Genomic DNA, 19,928 nt, shown 5'->3' on the forward strand with positions numbered 1-19,928 from the left:
AAAAAACAGTATGATATTTTTTATGATTAATTTTCAATTTAAATAAAATTATAAAGAAATGAACAATGAAATTAATATTCCTTATTTTGGTGAAATAATATTAAAAAAAAATAATAAAAGTATGTTTAAAAAAAGTACATTTAAAATATAATTTTTAAGGTAAAAAGAATAAGAGTGAAACATTGAATATAAATATTTATTCAACCAAAAAACCATATTTAAAAAAAAAATTGACTAAAAATTTTCCTGAGACAAAATTAGATCCTTTTACATATAATAATGTTAATGTTTTATCAACTACTTTAGTATATGATAACAATGTTTATAATACATCTTCAGATAAACAAAAGCCGGTAAAATCTTATAATATAGCAGCAATAATTTTTGTGAATGCTGTTATAATTGTATCTATAATATTTATTATTGTTATATTTTATGTTTGTAAAAAGGTAAATTTGAAAAATATTTTCAAAAATATTTTTTTAGAATAAAGTAACAAAAGAAAAAATTTACAAAAAGATAAAAAAAAGTGAATGCTTAAATGGAAATATTGGTAAGAAAATAGAAAACATAAAAATTGATGTAGAAAACTATCACAATCAAAAATATTTATTAAATAAGATAACTAATAAAAATAAGTTTAAAAATACTTTAGAAGAAATACCTCAAAATAATTATTCAAAATTAGTTGAAACTAACATGTCACAAAAACCAAATTCTCAATCTATATCATTTAAAAGTAATGATACGTTTAATATTTTGGAATCAACAACTTCAAAAAAAAATATTGAAAAGAATCTTTATAGAGTTAAATGTAATAAGAGTTGTGTTCAACAATCAAAACCAGTTATTTATGCTAATGTTGGTAATATTACTTGGAGAAAAAATGAAAAAGATTTGTCCTTGTTTAGTTTCCAAATATCATCAAGCAGTGAACAATTAGAATAATAAATATAAGTTAATTTAAGTACTTTTTCAATAAAAAAAAAAATAGTTTATAGCTATCTTAGTGATTTAATCTATCTTAATATAATTAAAAATTATATATATATATAATGGAACTAATTTTTTTTTCAAGTTAGTTCATAAAAAAATAATTTTTATTTAATATCTAAATATCTTTTTAAAAAATTATTTGTAATATTTTATTTCATTGCATTAAAATATTATTTTTTGAAAAAATGTTAGAGTAACTAAATTTTTGGTTTTTAGTAAAATTTAAACAATATAATATTTTTAATACTAAAAGGTCATTAAATATATTGTATTATATTTATATTTATTTTTTTTAATTTTTATAATTTTATTTACAAATCAGAAACATTTTACTATGTTTTATTGTTTGATTAGTTTTAATACACTTTATCGTTTAAAATAAAATTTGTTAGTTTTTAATGTATACCATATTTATTTAAATTAATTTTAGACTTCTAAAACAAAATTTTTTTTCCTCATATTATGTAAAAATTACAAATTTTTAAAAATTAAAATTATTATTAACAAATAAAAATGTCTATCAATTAAAACATTTTATACATAAAAAATCATGCAATTAAATTTCTATTTTTTAAGAACTGTTAAAAATTTTTAAAAAAAAATGTTGCAATTAAAATATATTCTTGATAAAACAGTAACTCTAATATTAATTCATACTCGGATGATTGTAGATATAATATGTTAAATATGTTAGGAAAAAGCAATTTCTATTAGATATTTTTGAGTTGTTTTATAATTGCAGATCAAAATTTTTCAACGTCAAAAATAACTCCAAAGACCCGATTTACAGCTTTCTAAGTACTATTAAAATATTTTTATAGAGTAAATGAGAAAAGAAAATAATAATATAAAACTTTATTACTTTAAAACAATATATGTTTAATACTGATAAAAATTGAAATTTTTATTTTGATTTTTTAGTTAAACCTTAAAAATATATCATTGTGTTAAAACTTTTATATAATCATTAAAAGTCATAAGACATGCTAATCAAAAACTATATTTATTTTAAGTTTGTACTGAAATCAAAAATTTTTGTTTTCGAATATTTAAAAAACAAATTTAATTTAAATTAAAAAATAATTATACAATGTGAAATAAATTTTATTTATTGTTATATTTTTTTACATAAATGCTTATATAATGAAATCTTTGTTAACAATAAGAAGAAAAAAAAACTAATATAAATATTCAAACATTAATACATACTAAAATCATCAATAACTGTTAAAAATTGTTTTTAAAAATTATTTATTGGTCATTTTAAGTTCTTTTAAATAAAAAACATTATGTATATAAAGAGAAATTTTTATAATTTATTCACAAATAAAAATGAATTATTTCATTTTTTTCTTTTCAATATTACTATTTTTTAATATTTTTTTAATTTCTATTGAAGTTGCAGCTAAGAGTAAACCGTCGAAAACAATAGTAAGATTATTAAAAAAAAATTTAAAACTATTTTTAGAAGTTTTCAAAAAAGAAAGGAAAAAGTTTAAAAAATGGAAAAAAAGGGAAAAAAGGAAAAAAAGTTACTCCAAATCCACGAAGATTTAAAAACTATTTAGATTCAAGCTCTCTAGCTGAAAACGAAAATGAAAGATTTTCTCATTCGGCTTCATCTGAATTTAATGAAAAAGAATGGCGACTCAATTCAGGTTCATCAATTGAATCAGAAGAAAAAGAAATAAACTCTAGTTCAAGTTCTTCATCCAAATCACAAGGAAAAAAAAGAAAAGAAATAAGATATCCCAGTTCAAGTTCATCATTTGAATCTGAGGAAAAATATAGAAAACAAAAAAAAATTCCCATTTTAAGTTCATCATCTGAATCAGAAGAAAAAAAAAGAAAAAAAATATGGTATCCTGTTTCAAGTTCATCATCTGAATCAGAAGAAAGAAAAAGAGGAAAAAAAAGGTATCCTATTTTTAGTTCATCATCTGAATCTGAAGAAAATAAAAAAGGAAAAATAAGATATCCCATTTCAAGTTCATCATCTGAATCTGAAGAAAATAAAAAAAGAAAAATAAGATATCCCTTTTCAAGTTCATCATCTGAATCAGATGAAAATAAAAAAAGAAAAATAAGATATCCCTTTTCAAGTTCATCATCTGAATCAGAAGAAAATAAAAGAAAAAGAATAAGATATCCCTTTTTAAGTTCATCATCTGAATCTGAAGAAAATAAAGGGAAAAAAATAAAATTTCCCTTTTCAAGTTCATCATCTGAATCTGAAGAAAATAAAAGGAAAAAAATAAGATTTCCCTTTTCAAGTTCATCATCTGAATCTGAAGAAAATAAAAGGAAAAAAATAAGATATCCCTTTCCAAGTTCATCATCTGAATCTGAAGAAAATAAAGGGAAAAAAATAAAATTTCCCCTTTCAAGTTCATCATCTGAATCAGAAGAAAATAAAAAAGGAAAAATAAAATATCCCTTTTCAAGTTCATCATCTGAATCAGAAGAAAATAAAAAAAGAAAAATAAAATATCCCCTCTCAAGTTCATCATCTGAATCTGAAGAAAATAAAAGGAAAAAAATAAAATTTCCCTTCTCAAGTTCATCATCTGAATCTGAAGAAAATAAAAGAAAAAGAATAAGATACCCCTTTCCAAGTTCATCATCTGAATCTGAAGAAAATAAAAAGAAAAAAATAAGATATCCCTTTCCAAGTTCATCATCTGAATCGGAAGAAAATAAAAAGAAAAAAATAAAATTTCCCCTTTCAAGTTCATCATCTGAATCAGAAGAAAATAAAAAAGGAAAAAAAATATATCCTATTTCAAGTTCATCATCTGAATCAGAAGAAAAAAAAAGAGGAAAAAAAAAGTTTCCCAATTTAAGTTCATCATCTGAATCTGAAGATAAAAATAAGTATCCTATTTCCAGTTCATCATTTGAATCACAAGAAGAAGAGGGAAGCAATTCCAATCAAAATTTATCATCAGAACCACAAGAAGAAGAGAAAAATAATTCCAATCAAAGTTTATCATCTGAATCAGAAGAAGAGAAAAATAATTCAAATCCAAGTTTATTATCTGAATCACAAGAAGAAGAGGAAAATAATTCCAATCGAAGTTCATTATCTGAATCACAAGAAGAAGATAAAAGAAAACATCCAAATCTAAGTTCATCACTTGAATCACAAGAAGAAAATGAAAGTAATTCCAATAAAAGTTCATCATCTGAATCAGAAGAAGAAGAGAAAAGTAATTCCAATCAAAATTCATCATCAGAATCACAACAAGAAGAAAATATTTTCAATCAAAGTTCATCATCTGAATCAGAAGAAGAAGAGGAAAATAATTCCAATCCAAGTTCATTACCTGAAACACAAGAAGAAGAGGATAGTAATTCCAATCAAAGTTTACCACCTGAGTCAGAAGAAAATGAAGAAAATAATTCTAAACTAAGTTTATCATCTGAATCAGAAGAAAAAAAGGACTCTAAATCAAGTTCTTCAATTGAATCAGAAGAAAAAATTAACCAAATTAAGAAACATAGAAGACATGAAAAACACAACCATAAAGGTATTTGTTTATTAAATATAAAAAGTTTTATTAATTTATTTTATTTTCAGATCATTTACTTAAAAAATTATTTGAAAGATGTAAGCATAGTGTTATAATGATAAAAACTATATTATTAATATTTTTTAGTTTATAAAATTATTTCTGATTCTGTTTTTAAAAAAGAAATACACAATATTAACAAATTTTTGAAAACGTTATTAAAGGTTACACCAACAACCGCTCCGACAACGGCAACGAAAAGTACTCCAACTTCAACAAACAACTTCATTCGTAAAAATGGACTCCTTGCGCACATATTTGGATCTTTTTTTAGATAAGAAAAAGATTTACAAGGTAATCATAATTTTGTTAAAAATTGAATTGAGAAGTATTACGTTTTTAAGCATACCATTATTTTTTTTTATCAAAAGTAAATATTAATTATTAATCATTTGATGTAAATTTAAAGGAAGAAATTTTGTTAAAGATTAAAAAAATTTTTTTGACATATATTATATTTATAAACTTTTTTTATACAAATTTATAGATCATTTTAAAATCATATCAAAAAACTTTTAGAAAAAAAAATATTTCAATATATCATATTTATTATATTTACTAATTTAAAAAAATTTAAATAGGATAAGTAATTAGTTTACATAAAAAATTTGAAAACATTTTTTTTTAAGTTAAATAGTTTAAAAAATTCTAGAAAAACTATTCATTTTTTAATAAAATAATTTTCTATTTTATATGTAGTATAAATTAATCATTTTTATATAAAAATTATTTGTAATTTATTTATAAAGTTATTTTTCAGGAAAACTTATGAAAGAAATTAAAAAAGTTGTTATAAAAATTGTACAAATTGTCATAAGAAAAGTTTTTAGAAGAAATAAATAAAAATGTTTTTAAAAAAGTATTTTAACAAGATAAAAATTATTATTAAATAAAAAGTTTAATATAGTTTTTATTTTTCAAGATCATCAATAAAATATTAAGTTTTGTGAAAAATTAGAAATAAATTAGAAATCATCACAATTTAATAAATAATTTCAATTCAATTTTTATATAAAAAAATAACGTAAATAGTATAATACTATAGTTGTAAACTATTTTTAAAGTAAAATTTATTTATTTAAAAGAAACATTTTTACATATAAGGTAAAAATTTATTTTTTTTAAAAACCTTTCTAATAAAATAATATTGAATAAATTTTTAGTTGATAATTTATCACTCTAATTTTTATAAAAACAAAAAACTATATTTTTAATTAAATCAATCATTGAATAAAAAAAAATTTTTTTATACACAAATTACTTCATGAAGCAGTTCAGATTAACATTTTCACTTCACTTCATTTCATTTCATTTCATAACAATAAAATATATTAAATATTTATACTAATTAATGAAAACAATAATCTTAATAAATAAAAAAAAATTAGATTCTTTAAAAAGTAATTTAATCAATTAAATTTAAAATAAATATCTAAAAATTTAATATTTTTACATTTGTAATTTCTTAATAAAAAATCAAAAAAATCAATATAAATATTTTATTATTAATTTTAGTAAAGTCGGTACTTGTTTTGATAACTGTATATAAAAAAGAGCAAATTATTTTTTTTAATTTTTAAATTTAAACTATAGTCTAATGTCAGTCCAAAAATCAGCATTAAAATTGAACAAAAAAAAAGGTATAAATTAACAGAAAAGAAAAAAAAATTTATAGTTGCAATAGGTGTCCAAATAATTATTACTTTTATTTAATTTATTTATTGAAAACTGTTATTATTATTATTACTAACTTTTACTAAAATAAGTATAATTTATATATTTATACTAATTATATTCTTTATTAAACAAACTTCTTTTAAAGATAAAACAAAAAGAAAAGAAGAAAATACCACGTCATGAAACACAATACTATGTGAAAGATTAAAGAATAGAAAAGATTAAATAAATATCATTTTTATAAAAAAATTTTAAAATTTGTAAGCTTTATGAGTTAATACATTTACAAACTTTTTTATTCAATTTTTTGTAAATAAACTGTTTACTGTTACTGTTTTTTTTAAGTGCTTTAATTAAAAAACACCACAGTTAATATTTTTAAATGAAAAAAAAATATGTAATGAAACTATTTTTATAATTTCATACTTGATTTAAACACTTTTTTTCTTATACTTTTTTTACAATTAACATGTTGAGTACCATAAACTTTGTCAAGTTCAATTATACCAAAATTATATCGCCTGAACGGAAATCTATTTCGTGAAATATATGATTGTGGTATTAAAAAATTAATAATGTGAAAACAATATCTATTAGGCTCATTACATTGATGAGCAATTCCAATATTTAACTCTAAAACATTAAATTTTTATAGACTTTAATAACTTACTTAATCCCTGAAAAATATTTGCACATCCTCTTATCAAGAATGCACCATTAACTGCAGTTAATGTTTGATTCAAAGTTAAAGTTCTATTTAAAACATTTTTACTTAAAAGAGCAATTTTAATATTTTTTGCTGGTTTACCATTACATGAAAGAAATCCTTGTGTTTCAACGGAAGAATAAACAATACGTGAAACACGTTTAAAATTATTAGCCATAATAATGGGTAAAAATAATACAACCCATAATAAAATCATGTTGATAAAATTTATAATAGCAATAAAACATTTAATAGAAAAAAAATGTAAAAGTTTTCTAATTATATATAAATTTTTGTATGATATTATTTGTAAAGCTAACTTTTAAAATAAACATATAATTAGTAATTTTTTTTCCATAAACAAATAAAACTTATTCTAATTTTTAGAACTTTTCAGTTTATTTTTTAACATTTTTACCTAATTGAATGTTTTACAAGATCTCATTTCTTTAATTTATTTTTCATAAATAAATTTGTTATAATTATTAAAATTAAAATGAATATATAAATTGAGTTCAGATAATTTTAGATTATCTTTTAATAAAATAAATTTATTTATTGTTATTATAAAGTATTTCAAAAATGAGTAAAAGTTTACTTTTTATAAGTTAAAAAATTAGTAAAAATATTTTTAGTTTAATTTATTAAATAAAAAAAACTTAAATTTCATCATTCACTTTTTTTTGGCATTGAATTACTTTTAAATCAACATTTGGTTTTTTAATTAACATAATAGATACAACTACTGGTGGTCTACCCCACGGTACTTGACCTTTTGTTTCAATTAACATTCTACAAGAATTAGTACTATTTATTTTACAATTTTCAATAATTGCAACATGTCTAATTAAAATTTTATTGTTACGTCTACCTTTAAAGAAGACATTTAATAAATTACAAAATTTTAGTTTTATGATATTTTCTTTTTTTTTTTTCTTTTCTATTTCATTAAATTGATTAATTGATTTTGAGGCAAAATTATACATTCCATTTGAAAAATCTTTTTTATTTATTTCTTGCCATTTTGAACAACTAGGATAAGAAAAAATAAATGTAATAGTTAATGTGAAAAATAAAAAGATAATAATTTTATTATTCATATCGATTTACACTATTATCACTTTTTATTAAAACATTATATATATAGTTAATATTGACATTATAAAATTTATTGAACAAAAAATTATGATATAACATTTTATTTATGATATCTGTATTCATAAGCACTTTTGTATAACAATAAACTCTTGAAAAATTATTTATTATCTTTAATAATTGTTATAAAAGATTAAACTACAAATATTTGTAAAAAAAATAAAAATATAACTTTTTATTTGAATTTTAGTTAATGATAATTATGGATAATTTAGTATAAACATAATTAAATAAGTTTTATTTTAAACTTTTTATCATGCTAACATTATTTAATATTAGAGGCGGTACAAAAAAAGGTGTATAAAACGAAAGGTAATGAAAATGGTAAACAGTTGTAGAAGAATGCTTAAATAACATGCTACTATAATTTTACTTTATTTACTTGTTATTATTATTACTAATTACAACAAAATTTACTACTACATTATGTACTTTATTAATTACGAGAAGAACTTTTTACAAAAGTATGGCACAAAATAAAGAATCATCTACACGGAATAAAGTTATGTCATGGAGAATTTTATATTTTTTATTACATTTTTTTTAATTTTGTATTTACTACTTTTTTTTTGTAAATTATAATAACATTAAAATTATTAAAATATTTCTATCTAATATTTAATCTATTTGATTATTATTAGTTTTTTCTATCATAGCATATATTATACCTTATATCTAAAAAGTTAATTTAGATATTTTGTTTTTTGTTTGAAATCTTATTTAATAAAAAAAATAAATATTTTTAAAAAATATATTAAATTGACGTTAAAAGTTATAATAGTAATAAATTTATTTTATTAAACATTTTTGTTATTAAATTTTATAATAATATTACGTTAATGTTTCACTCTGAAAAAAAAAGTTTCAACGACATAAAAAATATTTATTCACAATAAAAAAAAAGAATTATATTTTTATTGAGTTAAACTTTCCCTTTATTTGTTGCATCGGTTCTGATAAAAAAACAAAAAATGTAGGAAAATGATATCTAATGTTAAATCCTGAACAAATTCTTGCCTAAATAAATAATTTAAAGAAAAAAAAAATTATATTACAATATTTGTTTGATTAAAATTATTTTCAACATATTCATTCATTTTTAATACAGCATTTGAATTATTATTTTGTTGATTATATAAATACTGAAGATTTTGACGATCAGCTTCCATTAACCTTGGCATAACAACTTTTGGGAATTCATTTTTGTACAATTCAACATAAAGTGTACACCATTCTTTTTTTAACAAAAATTTTGTTTTACATGAATATTTATACCCATCAATTAGTATTATTACACTAATAATAAGGATAACAATATATATTTTATATGTAAAATTCATATGCTTATTATGAAAATTTTATATTTTTTAAATAATTTATTTATAGTTTAAATATTAAAAATAGTTTGTGTTTTAATATTTATATATTAAATATAAAAATATTTAAACAAATTTTTAATATATTTTATTTTTTTTGTACATATTTTTAATATTTTAAGTTTCATGTAAGTATCGAAAAAAATATCATCCATATTACTTTTCATAAATTGTTTATATTTTTTTGTGTAATTTTTTATCTAAAAATAAACCAAAAAAATTTTTATACATGTAACATTTTTAAACATTTAATTTTTTTACAATACTTTATATTTTAAAGAAATACAGTTGTTAAAATAATTTTTTTTTCTTTGGCAATCATTATATATTTGTATTATTTTATAAAAACAATTTTTTTTACTTTTTCAATAAGATTGTAATATACAAAAAGAAAATATATATATAATATTTATGTAATGCATTATATTTTAATTTTGATAATTGTATTTAATAGAATTATTCATTTTATTACCAAAATATTTTTTTCAATAGATAGTTATATAAAAAAAAACAAAAAGATTTGATATGATATAAAAAAAATAGTTATTGTAATACTATATATAAAAGATTACTAAATTTATTAAATATTTTATTGATTGTAAAAATGATTAAAAAAATATCTGTTTTTTTATATTGATAAAGAAATAAAATAAAATGATATCCGTATCAATTTTTTTAAAAACACATATATAAAAAAGAAGAAACTAACATATAATGTGAACATATTTATGGTATTAATTTACTACTATATTTAAATCATTACATTCATTAAATAAACTTAATGTAATTTTTTAAAGATTTTTTTAATTTTCCTAAATAAAAATAATTATTTAATTGTATATTCTTTTTCATTAACAAAAAAAAAAAGTTATAATGTGGCAAATGAATTTAAGAAAAGCAAAAAAAATTAATGACTTTCATCTTAATAGTTCAAATTATTTTATTAATTAAATTATTAACAGTGTTAGTAATTTTAAACAATTTTAATTTGTTATCTTAAATGCTAAAGATTTCTATTTTAAAAAAATTTTTAAATTTCTTAATTTTCTCAAGTTTATTGAAAACCAATATAACCATTCATTTAATAAATAAAAAAAACATAACAGTATTGCTATATAAAAAACAATTATTATAAATAATAAATAAACAAATAATTTAATTAATATAAATTTGAAACTCGTAACTACTAAAAAAAAAATTTATAAAAAACCACAAAGAAATAAAAAAATTTTATTAAAATGATTTTTTTTTAAATAAATGATGGTTTAAATAATCCTTTTGATAACGAACCAAAAACTAAACATTTTAATATAATAAATATTAAAAATTTAAACAATTGTTTTTAAAATATTTTAAATGTTACTAAAAATAAATTTAATAATTAACGAATAAATATAATTAGACTTTATAAACAAAGAAATAAAAATTTTTCTATCAATTAAATAGTGTAAAATATTACATTTTATATTTAATATAACATAAAAATATTTTTGATTGTTAAAATAAATGTCAAAAAAAAAGTAGAAAATTTAAAATATATATATTAATATCTAATTAAATAATAAAGTTAAATTTATTTTATAAAATTATAGCATATGATATTTATTATATTTTAAGTAAAATTACCAATCAAGTCTAAAATTCAAATTAAAAATCAAATATTTTTTTCAATTACATTCTCAAAATGAAAAGTAAAAAAAAATTATATAAAGTTTTTGCTTGTTTAATAATATTAGTTCAATTGACAACTGTTATTAAAACTTATTTTAAAAAAAAAGAATTATTTATTTAATTTTTTTATTTTAAATTATAAAAAGGAATTAAATAAATATTTATTATGTTAAATTTTTCCTTTAAAAACTTTAAAAATGTCGGATCTACTAATATATGTATCTACAAACTTCATTATACAATTTTTGTAAAAAAATTACTTATGATAATTGCTTTTTTAAATGTTTTAATTAAAAAAACATTTAAATTTGCTATACTAAAAAAAGTATTTAGTAAAATTTTTTTTTTATAATTTTATACTTTTTAAAAACATTATTTTTTTATGCCTTTTTTACAAAATGTTGTAATAAATTTTATATTTTATGTCCTAGACATAATTTTAAATCTCAAGATCATCTTAAAATGTCTCTTTTTTTTAAAATAAGGGTGTAATTTTTTATAAATAATAAGAAAATACAAGAACATTCTTGTAAGTAGTTCTTTTAATTAAAATGTTTTAAAACTCGTTTTTACTTTTTTTTCCTAATAAATGTAAATGTAATTCACGTGTTTCTTCATTTCGTTACTAATTCTTAAGATAACGAGTTCGTTAGAAGCTATAATAATCTTTAAAAAAAATTGATACCAAAACGATATTAATAAGCATAAATTTTGTTTAGTTTAATATAGCTTAAAATAAATTGTCTTAACAAACTTTTTATTCGTGAAATATATGATTGCGGTATCAAAAAATTTATAACGTGAAAACAATATCTATTAGGCTCATAACATTGATGAGAAATTCCAATATTTAACTCTAAAACATTAAATTTTTATAGATTTTAAAAACTTAATGATTTAGAAATATTTGCATATACTCTTATTTAGAATTTACTACTTTCTATTGTTATTGTTTAAAGTTCTATTTAAAACATTTTTACTTAAAAGAGCAATTTTAATATTTTTTGCTGGTTTACCATTACATGAAAGATATCCTTGTGTTTCAACGGAAGAATAAATAACACGTGAAACATGTTTAAAATTATTAGGCATAATAATAGGTAAAAATAATACAACCTATAATAAAATTATGATAATAAAAATTTATAATAGCAATAAAACATTTAATAGAAAAAAAATGTAAAAATTTTCTAATTATATATAAATTTTTGTATGATATTATTTGTAAAGCTAACTTTTAAAATAAACATATAATTAGTAATTTTTTTTCCATAAACAAATAAAACTTATTCTAATTTTTAGAACTTTTCTGTTTTTTATTTTTTAACATTAAACTTAATTGAATGTTTTACAATGTCTCATTTCTTTAAATTATTTTTCATAAATAATTTTGTTATAATTATCAAAATTAAAATTTATATATAAATTGAGTTCAGATAATTTTAGATTATCTTTTAATAAAATAAATTTATTTATTGTTATCATAAAGTATTTCAAAAATGTGTAAAAATATTTTTACTTAATTTATTAAATAAGAAAAACTTAAATTTCATCATTCACTTTTTTTTAGGCATTGATGTACTTTTAAATAAACATTTGGTTTTTAATTAACATAATAGATACAACTACTGGTGGTCTATCCCATGGACTTGACTTTTTGTTTCAATTAATATTTTACAAGAATTATTATTATTTATCTTTCAAACTTTAATAATTTCAATATATCTAATTACAATTTTAATTTTATACTTTTTCTTTTTTTTTTTCACTATTTCACTAAGTTGATTATTAGATTTTAATAACAAAATATAGATTCCATTAGAAAAATCATTTTTTTACTTCTTGTAATTTTAAACAACTATAAAAAAAATTAAATTTTATAGTTAAAGTAAAAAACAAAATGATAATATTTCTATCATTCATATTGATTTTTACTGTTAACACTTTTAATTACAACATTAAATGTAAAGTTAATATTGACATTCAAAAAATTTTATGGACAAAATTATATTATATAATATTTTATATCTTTAATTTTTATTCATTTGTACTTTTGTACAACAAAAAAAACATAGAAAATCATTAAATATCGTATTAGTTCTTATAAAAAATAAAGCAAAAACATTTATAAATTATATATATACATATTTTTAAAAGAAAAAAATTATTTACAATATTGTAATTTTTTTTTGGTTCAATGTTCAAGAAGTTAAAAAACTTCACTAAATATAAACTAAAAGTCAAAATAGTAAACGTTTATTTTTCTAAATTATTTGTTTTCAAATTTTAAAATAATACATTGTTAATTTCTTTTATTGATGCAAAACACCCGGAGTCCTGAAAACACATTTAAGAAAATGAGAGAAAGTGTTACCTCTTTGTAAGCAATTATTTTTCTTATTTTTTTGAATTACTTGTAGTACAAATATCATATATGTCGGATAATAAAATTTAATGCTAAATCCTGTACAAATTCTTGCCTAAATAAGTATGTTAAAGAAAATAATAATAATAAATTACAATATTTGTTTGATTTAAATTTTTATCAACATATCTATTCATTAATCTTGTAACATTTGGATGACGACCTAGTAGATTATATAAATACTGAAGATTATGACGATCAGCTTCCATTAACCTTGGCATAACATATTTTGGGAATTCACTTCTTTGCAATTCAACGTAAAGTGTACAGTTTCGTTTTTTGGATGAACGTTTATGTTGACATGTATACAAATACCCATCTGTTAATATTATTACACTAATAATAAGAATAACAGCAAGAGTTTTGTATTTAAAATTAATATTCATAATATTAAAATTATATTTTTTTAATAATTGATTTAATGCTTAAATATTAAAAATAGTTTGTACTTTAATATTTATATATTCAATATAAAAATATTTAAACAAATTTTAAATATTTTTTATTTTTTTTAAATATATTTTCCACATTTAAAGTTATCATGAGTATCATAATAATTACTGTTTATATTAATTTTTTCTTAATTGCTTATATATTTATGTGTAAAATTTTATTAAAATAATGAATCAAAGGTACTTTTATGAATGCAACATTATTTAAATATTTATTTAAAAAAAAATTTTTTTTCTTACAAACATTATATATTTTTTTAATTTAGAAAAAAAAATTATTATTACTTATTTAACCATATTATAATATACAAAAAAAAAGATTTTTATAACATTCAAATAATGCATTATATTTTAATAAATATGATTTTAAATAGTAAATTTATCTGTTCCATAACTAAAATATTTTTTTTTGTAAATAAAAATAGCCAAAAAAAAAAAAAAATAAATTTAGCGAGACATAAAAAAAAAATTAACATTTTAGTTAATGTGTAAACATATTAATTTAATAAAAGTTTCAATTATTGTAACTATTCTGTTAATGATAAAATATTAAAGCATGCCAAATATGTTTAAAAATTAAAAAAAAGTTTTTCTAGAATTATGATAATTTATATATTTTATTGTAAAAATAATTAAAAATATATATAAATATTTTACTATTTTTTTTTCATATTAACATAGAAAAAAAATGATATTCATATAATTTTTTTCTAAAGTTATAAAATAAAAAAACAAAAAACAAAAAAATGATAGAAATATATCTACGGCATTAATTTATCATTATATTTTAATATCTAGAAAAAAATCTAAAAAAAAACTACAATTTAATATAAATTTTTATTAAAAATGATTTTCTTTATTTATACATGATAGTTTAAATAATCTTTTTTGAAATTGATCCAAAAATTTTAAATTTTAAAATAATAAATATTAACAAAATTGAATAAATAATATTATACTTTATAAAATAAATTTGTATGTTATGATAATCATTTTTTTATAATTTTAAAAGTAATAAATAATTTAAGGATTAATTAAGAAAAACATACATAAATTTTGAGTATTTGTGTAAAATTAAAAATATTTAAGAAAAAAAATAAGTAAAATTTTTATTAATATAAAATTCATATAATATACTATTTTTTGTAAAAAAATAAAAGTATTTAATTTATTTTATACTTGATAATTTATGAAATTGTTATAAAGTATACTTATCAATAAAAATATATTTTATATCAAATTATTTTTTTATATTTATTTTTATAAAATAATGATAAGTATATTATTAAAAAAAACTTTATATTTATCAAATAAAAAATAATATTATAAATGATAATTTAACAAACTTTTTTATTAGTGAATATTTATAAAAAAAATATTCTTTTGTTAGAGAAGTTAAAAGTATTATTGTGCATAAAATTTTATATAACTTATAAACTATCAAACTTTCTAAGAAAAATTTATATAAATTAATGTTTAATATAAATATATTTTTATTTATCTACAAAATATAATATTGAAAAATATTATAAATATTGTAATAAAGTATTATAACAAAACTATTAATTTATATCTAATAATTAACTTGTTTTATTATTATGTTTTAATGTTTAAAATATTTTTTTTTCTATAATATTTAACCATTCACACCTTGTAGTCGATTGAGAGATAATGACAAAAAAGATAATTGATTTTGTAAATCAACAATTCTACTTGACAGAAAAGTTAAGATTCTATTTTGTTCTCTATGTCTTTTATATCTTGCATATCTTGATGCTCTTCTTTTTTGTCTTTTTTTAATAATATGATCATCATTCTGAATATTATTAAAAAATAAAAATTTTTTCAAATCATTTGTTAGTGAATTACTTTTATATATAGCAATAACGCTTCTAATTGAACTAGTAAATATTAAATAAAAAAAAATTATATAAATTATAGATATCAAAATATTTTTTTTATCATTAAACATAACTTTTAGCACTAATAAACTATAATTTTATTGTATAAATTAATTTTTTTAATCTTTTATAGATATTGGTTATTTGTTTTATATAAAAATTAAAATTTACACTTGAATATGTAAAAAAAAATATATATTTAGTAATATAAATAAATTGTACATTTTAGTTTATTAAGTATAAAAATTTAATAATATATATTTTGAAAAAATTATTAGTAATTTATACATTTATATAAATATATTATTATAAAAAATATATAATGTAATTATTTAATATAATAATAAATAATACTATGAAATTTTTTCTTAAAACTATTAAATAATTGTATCCAATAAATTAAACTTTTTATAAATAATTAAAAAATAAGGAAAACATTTAAAAGTAAAAAAAAAATTTTAATAAAAAAAATAATCATAACTATCAAATCAATTTAATTATATTTTTTAAAAATCTTTATAAAAAATGTAAAACATTTAAGACCTTATTTGATCAGTTTTAAAATAAAAAAAATATTTACAAAAAAAATTAAACAAAAATATTATAATTTTTAATCATAAAATACTATATTAGAAATTTTTTTATTATTTTAGTAGATTTTTCTAAAATGCAACATTTAGATTTTGTTATAAAACAAAAGTTTAAAATTCTGTTATTATGTAATTTATATATAATGTCAAATGTTTTGGTAAACTATTTTTAAATAGCTTAAGCTTTTTAATATAAACTTTTTAGTCTATAAAAAATTTTGAAAATACTTCAAATCAAAATTCTAAAATTTTTAAAAAAGAAAGTGGTGATTATTATTCTTTATATCAATCTGACTCAAATTTTAATAGATTTAAAAGAGTTATCAATTTTAAAAATGAAATAGAATTATGGCCCAAATCAATAGACATAGCAATTAATAATGATATTAGTCATAAAAGTATTATTATTGCAATAAGTCATATAATGACAGAAACATGTATAAAATTTAATTTAAAAAAAAAAGAATTAATACATAGATCGGGAATCTTTTTTACACTTAGTGAAAATTATAAAAGTGAATTAGGAAAGAAAGTTAATGAAACATTACAAATTATAAAAATACAAAAAGGAAAAATAAGAATTGCTCATATTTTACGTGAAATTCTTTATACATTAGGTTTAGATTTTGAATTTCGACGACCTGACAGAAATAAATATATTCATTTAATAAAAAAAAATATTAATTTTTTTAAATTAAATGATTTTACTATTAATTCAAAATACGCTACTGGAATCAGATTTCCACCACATGATTTTGGATCTATTATGTATCATAATATTTATTATGGTTCAGAAAATTTTTTAAAAACAACTATAATACCATTAAATAAACTTTTTACTTATACAATAGGTCAAACTTTAGCACCTTCATTTCTTGATTTTAAAAAACTTAATTATTTATATTGTTCACAAAATTGTAAATTTGTAAAAATAGTATGCTTAAATGGTGGATATCAAAACCCAAATGAATGTACACAATGTAAATGTATTAATGGATTTAATGGAAGACGTTGTGAAAACATACCATTGCAAAGAAAAGAATGTGGAAAGACAATATTATTTGCAGAAAAAAAAACTAATATACTAGAATTATATGGAAGGATGAATTGTGCAATTCATATTAAAACAAAATTTGGTCAAAAAATTGGAATAATAGTTGATTATGAATATACTGAAAATAAAAAAAAGTATGATTGTCAACCAAATAATTCATTAGAAATTAAATATGATTATGACAAATCAATAACAGGACCTCGATTTTGTCATGAAAATCATCCAATTATATTTTTTTCTAAATCTAATTATATTCTTATATATTATAACAATTTTTTAGGTAATGGTGGTTTCAGAATAAGATATAGAAAATTTAAACAATATATTCATTCAATGTCTTTACAAAAAAAATGATTAAAATGTAATTTGTAAAAAATAAATAATTGACATTTTATATTTATTATAAATATAATTTGTTTGCTTATTTATTAAATATTTTAAAAATTTTATCTAAAATTATCTATCATTTTCATTTATGACAAAAATGAGAATAAAGAAAATTTATAATTAGTTAATTTATACTAAAATAAATATTCTTTTTTAACTTTATTTTAAATTTATTAAAACCTTTAAAATTTTTTAAAATAAACTATAAATTAAATTTATTATTATATAATAAAAATTTAAAAATATTAAATTATTTCATATTGTTTTATTATGTATAATAATTGATTAGTTTAATTTTTTAATAAACTATTAATAGATTATATGAATTTATATAAACTTTTTCATGTTAACATCATTATTTTACTCCATTTTTTTTGGTATCAGAGTAAAAAAAAATATTAACAATATTTTATTAGAGAAAAATTAGTAAGCTTTTCATTTAAAAAAATTTTTTATAATGAATCTTTTAGAATTTACTATAAAACGCAAGTTTAAAATTTTATTATTATACATTTTATTTTTTATATCCGCTGTATTGGTAAATTATTATTTGAAATATTTTTAAACATCTTATTAAAAAATTTTTTAGTCTTTTAATAGTTATGAAAATATTTCAAATCAAAACTCTAAAATTTTTAAAAGAGAAAGTAATGGTTCTTATCTATTAAATCAATCTAACCCAACTTTTAATAGATTTAAAAGCTTTATTAAATTTGGAAATAAAATCAATTTATGGTCTCGTAATATAAATTTCATTGTCGATGTTGACATCAAGCTTACCTACATAATGCAAGCAATAAATCTTATCAAGTCAGAAACATGTTTAAAATTTAATATGATAAATAGTCATTCAGTTAAAAAACAAGGAATTTTTTTTAAACTTAGTAATAGTTATGAAAGTGAATTAGGAAAACAAGCAAATAAAAAAATACAAGTTATATATATACAAAAAATAATATATAATATTGGAAATATTTTACGTGAACTTTTTCATACTTTAGGTGTAGAATATGAATATCGACGTCCTGACAGAAATAAATATATTTTTATACTAAAAAAAAGTTATAATAGCACTCAATCTAATCAATTAAATATTAACTATAAATATGCCACTGAAATACAATATCCACCTTATGATTACGGTTCTCTCATGCACGATAATTTTAATCATGATGCAAAAAATTCTTTAAATAAAATTTTAATCCCATTAAATTATCTTTATTCCACTACAATAGGCCAAAATATTTCACCAACATTTCTTGATATCAAAAAATTAAACTTTTTATATTGCTCCGATATTTGTAAGAAAAAAAGAATAAAAATAATATGTTTAAACGGAGGATATCAAGATCCAAAAATTTGTAGAAAATGCAAATGTGTTTATGGGTTTTCTGGAAGACATTGTGAGAAAATGCAACGACAAAGAAGTATATGTGGAAAAACTACATTTTTAGCAGAGTGGTATACTAGCACAATAGAATTAAAAGGAAAAATGAGTTGTATTTTCTATTTAGCTACATATGTTGGTCATAAAATTGGAATTACAATTGATTATGTTAACATAGAACAAAAATATGTGCATGTTTGTCAGCCTACAAATTCTTTAGAAGTAAAATATGAAATTGATAAATCAAACACAGGACCACGATTTTGTTTTGTAAATAAAAAAATTACTTTTTTTTCAAAAGATAATTTAGTTCTTGTATACTTTAACAATGAAAAAGGTGTTGGAGGTTTTAAACTAAGTTTTAAAAGAATTACAACTAAAATAAATACATTGTCGCTAAAAAGGTATAATTTTGTTAATAAAAAAAAATAATTTATAATTTTATTATCAAATTGGAAATAAAAATATATTTGTTAATAATTATTTTAAAGTGTTTTAAGTATTATTTTAGTAAACATTTATAAAAAATAATAATAACCATTAGAACATTTTACAGTTAACAAAAAAACTAAAAGAAAA

At 17.6% G+C, this 19,928-nt stretch overlaps 8 protein-coding genes across 8 annotated transcripts; 4 read left to right on the top strand and 4 right to left on the bottom strand.

Annotated features, from left to right (window-relative positions):
• Window positions 1-58: 58 nt before the first annotated feature.
• Window positions 59-948, top strand: SRAE_2000506700 (Hypothetical protein; the record flags this gene model as incomplete). The annotated part of the gene is made up of 3 exons (XM_024644031.1): window positions 59-119; window positions 160-449; window positions 487-948. 3 exons carry the CDS (start codon window positions 59-61, stop codon window positions 946-948), a joined length of 813 nt encoding a protein of 270 aa, XP_024509632.1.
• A 1,380-nt stretch (window positions 949-2,328) lies between these two features.
• SRAE_2000506800 (Hypothetical protein) lies at window positions 2,329-4,846 on the top strand (the record flags this gene model as incomplete). Its single annotated transcript, XM_024644032.1, has 4 exons — window positions 2,329-2,427; window positions 2,465-4,526; window positions 4,577-4,606; window positions 4,656-4,846. 4 exons carry the CDS (start codon window positions 2,329-2,331, stop codon window positions 4,844-4,846), a joined length of 2,382 nt encoding a protein of 793 aa, XP_024509633.1.
• A 1,811-nt stretch (window positions 4,847-6,657) lies between these two features.
• SRAE_2000506900 (Transthyretin-like family-containing protein) lies at window positions 6,658-7,168 on the bottom strand (the record flags this gene model as incomplete). The annotated part of the gene is made up of 2 exons (XM_024644033.1): window positions 6,658-6,878; window positions 6,916-7,168. The coding sequence occupies 2 exons, from the start codon at window positions 7,166-7,168 to the stop codon at window positions 6,658-6,660; spliced, it is 474 nt and encodes a 157-aa protein (XP_024509634.1).
• Window positions 7,169-7,610: 442 nt separating this feature from the next.
• SRAE_2000507000 (Hypothetical protein) lies at window positions 7,611-8,051 on the bottom strand (the record flags this gene model as incomplete). The annotated part of the gene is made up of 1 exon (XM_024644034.1): window positions 7,611-8,051. One exon carries the CDS (start codon window positions 8,049-8,051, stop codon window positions 7,611-7,613), a length of 441 nt encoding a protein of 146 aa, XP_024509635.1.
• Window positions 8,052-9,012: 961 nt separating this feature from the next.
• Window positions 9,013-9,446, bottom strand: SRAE_2000507010 (Hypothetical protein; the record flags this gene model as incomplete). The annotated part of the gene is made up of 2 exons (XM_024644035.1): window positions 9,013-9,123; window positions 9,162-9,446. 2 exons carry the CDS (start codon window positions 9,444-9,446, stop codon window positions 9,013-9,015), a joined length of 396 nt encoding a protein of 131 aa, XP_024510892.1.
• Window positions 9,447-13,455: 4,009 nt separating this feature from the next.
• Window positions 13,456-13,964, bottom strand: SRAE_2000507100 (Hypothetical protein; the record flags this gene model as incomplete). The annotated part of the gene is made up of 3 exons (XM_024644036.1): window positions 13,456-13,490; window positions 13,528-13,633; window positions 13,674-13,964. 3 exons carry the CDS (start codon window positions 13,962-13,964, stop codon window positions 13,456-13,458), a joined length of 432 nt encoding a protein of 143 aa, XP_024509636.1.
• A 2,634-nt stretch (window positions 13,965-16,598) lies between these two features.
• SRAE_2000507200 (Astacin-like metalloendopeptidase) lies at window positions 16,599-17,929 on the top strand (the record flags this gene model as incomplete). Its single annotated transcript, XM_024644037.1, has 2 exons — window positions 16,599-16,679; window positions 16,727-17,929. The coding sequence occupies 2 exons, from the start codon at window positions 16,599-16,601 to the stop codon at window positions 17,927-17,929; spliced, it is 1,284 nt and encodes a 427-aa protein (XP_024509637.1).
• A 490-nt stretch (window positions 17,930-18,419) lies between these two features.
• SRAE_2000507310 (Astacin-like metalloendopeptidase) lies at window positions 18,420-19,781 on the top strand (the record flags this gene model as incomplete). The annotated part of the gene is made up of 2 exons (XM_024644038.1): window positions 18,420-18,500; window positions 18,552-19,781. 2 exons carry the CDS (start codon window positions 18,420-18,422, stop codon window positions 19,779-19,781), a joined length of 1,311 nt encoding a protein of 436 aa, XP_024509638.1.
• Between the last annotated feature and the right edge of the window lie 147 nt (window positions 19,782-19,928).

The sequence above is a fragment of the Strongyloides ratti genome (genome assembly GCF_001040885.1).
Source record: "Strongyloides ratti genome assembly S_ratti_ED321, chromosome : 2".
NCBI lineage: Eukaryota > Metazoa > Nematoda > Chromadorea > Rhabditida > Strongyloididae > Strongyloides > Strongyloides ratti.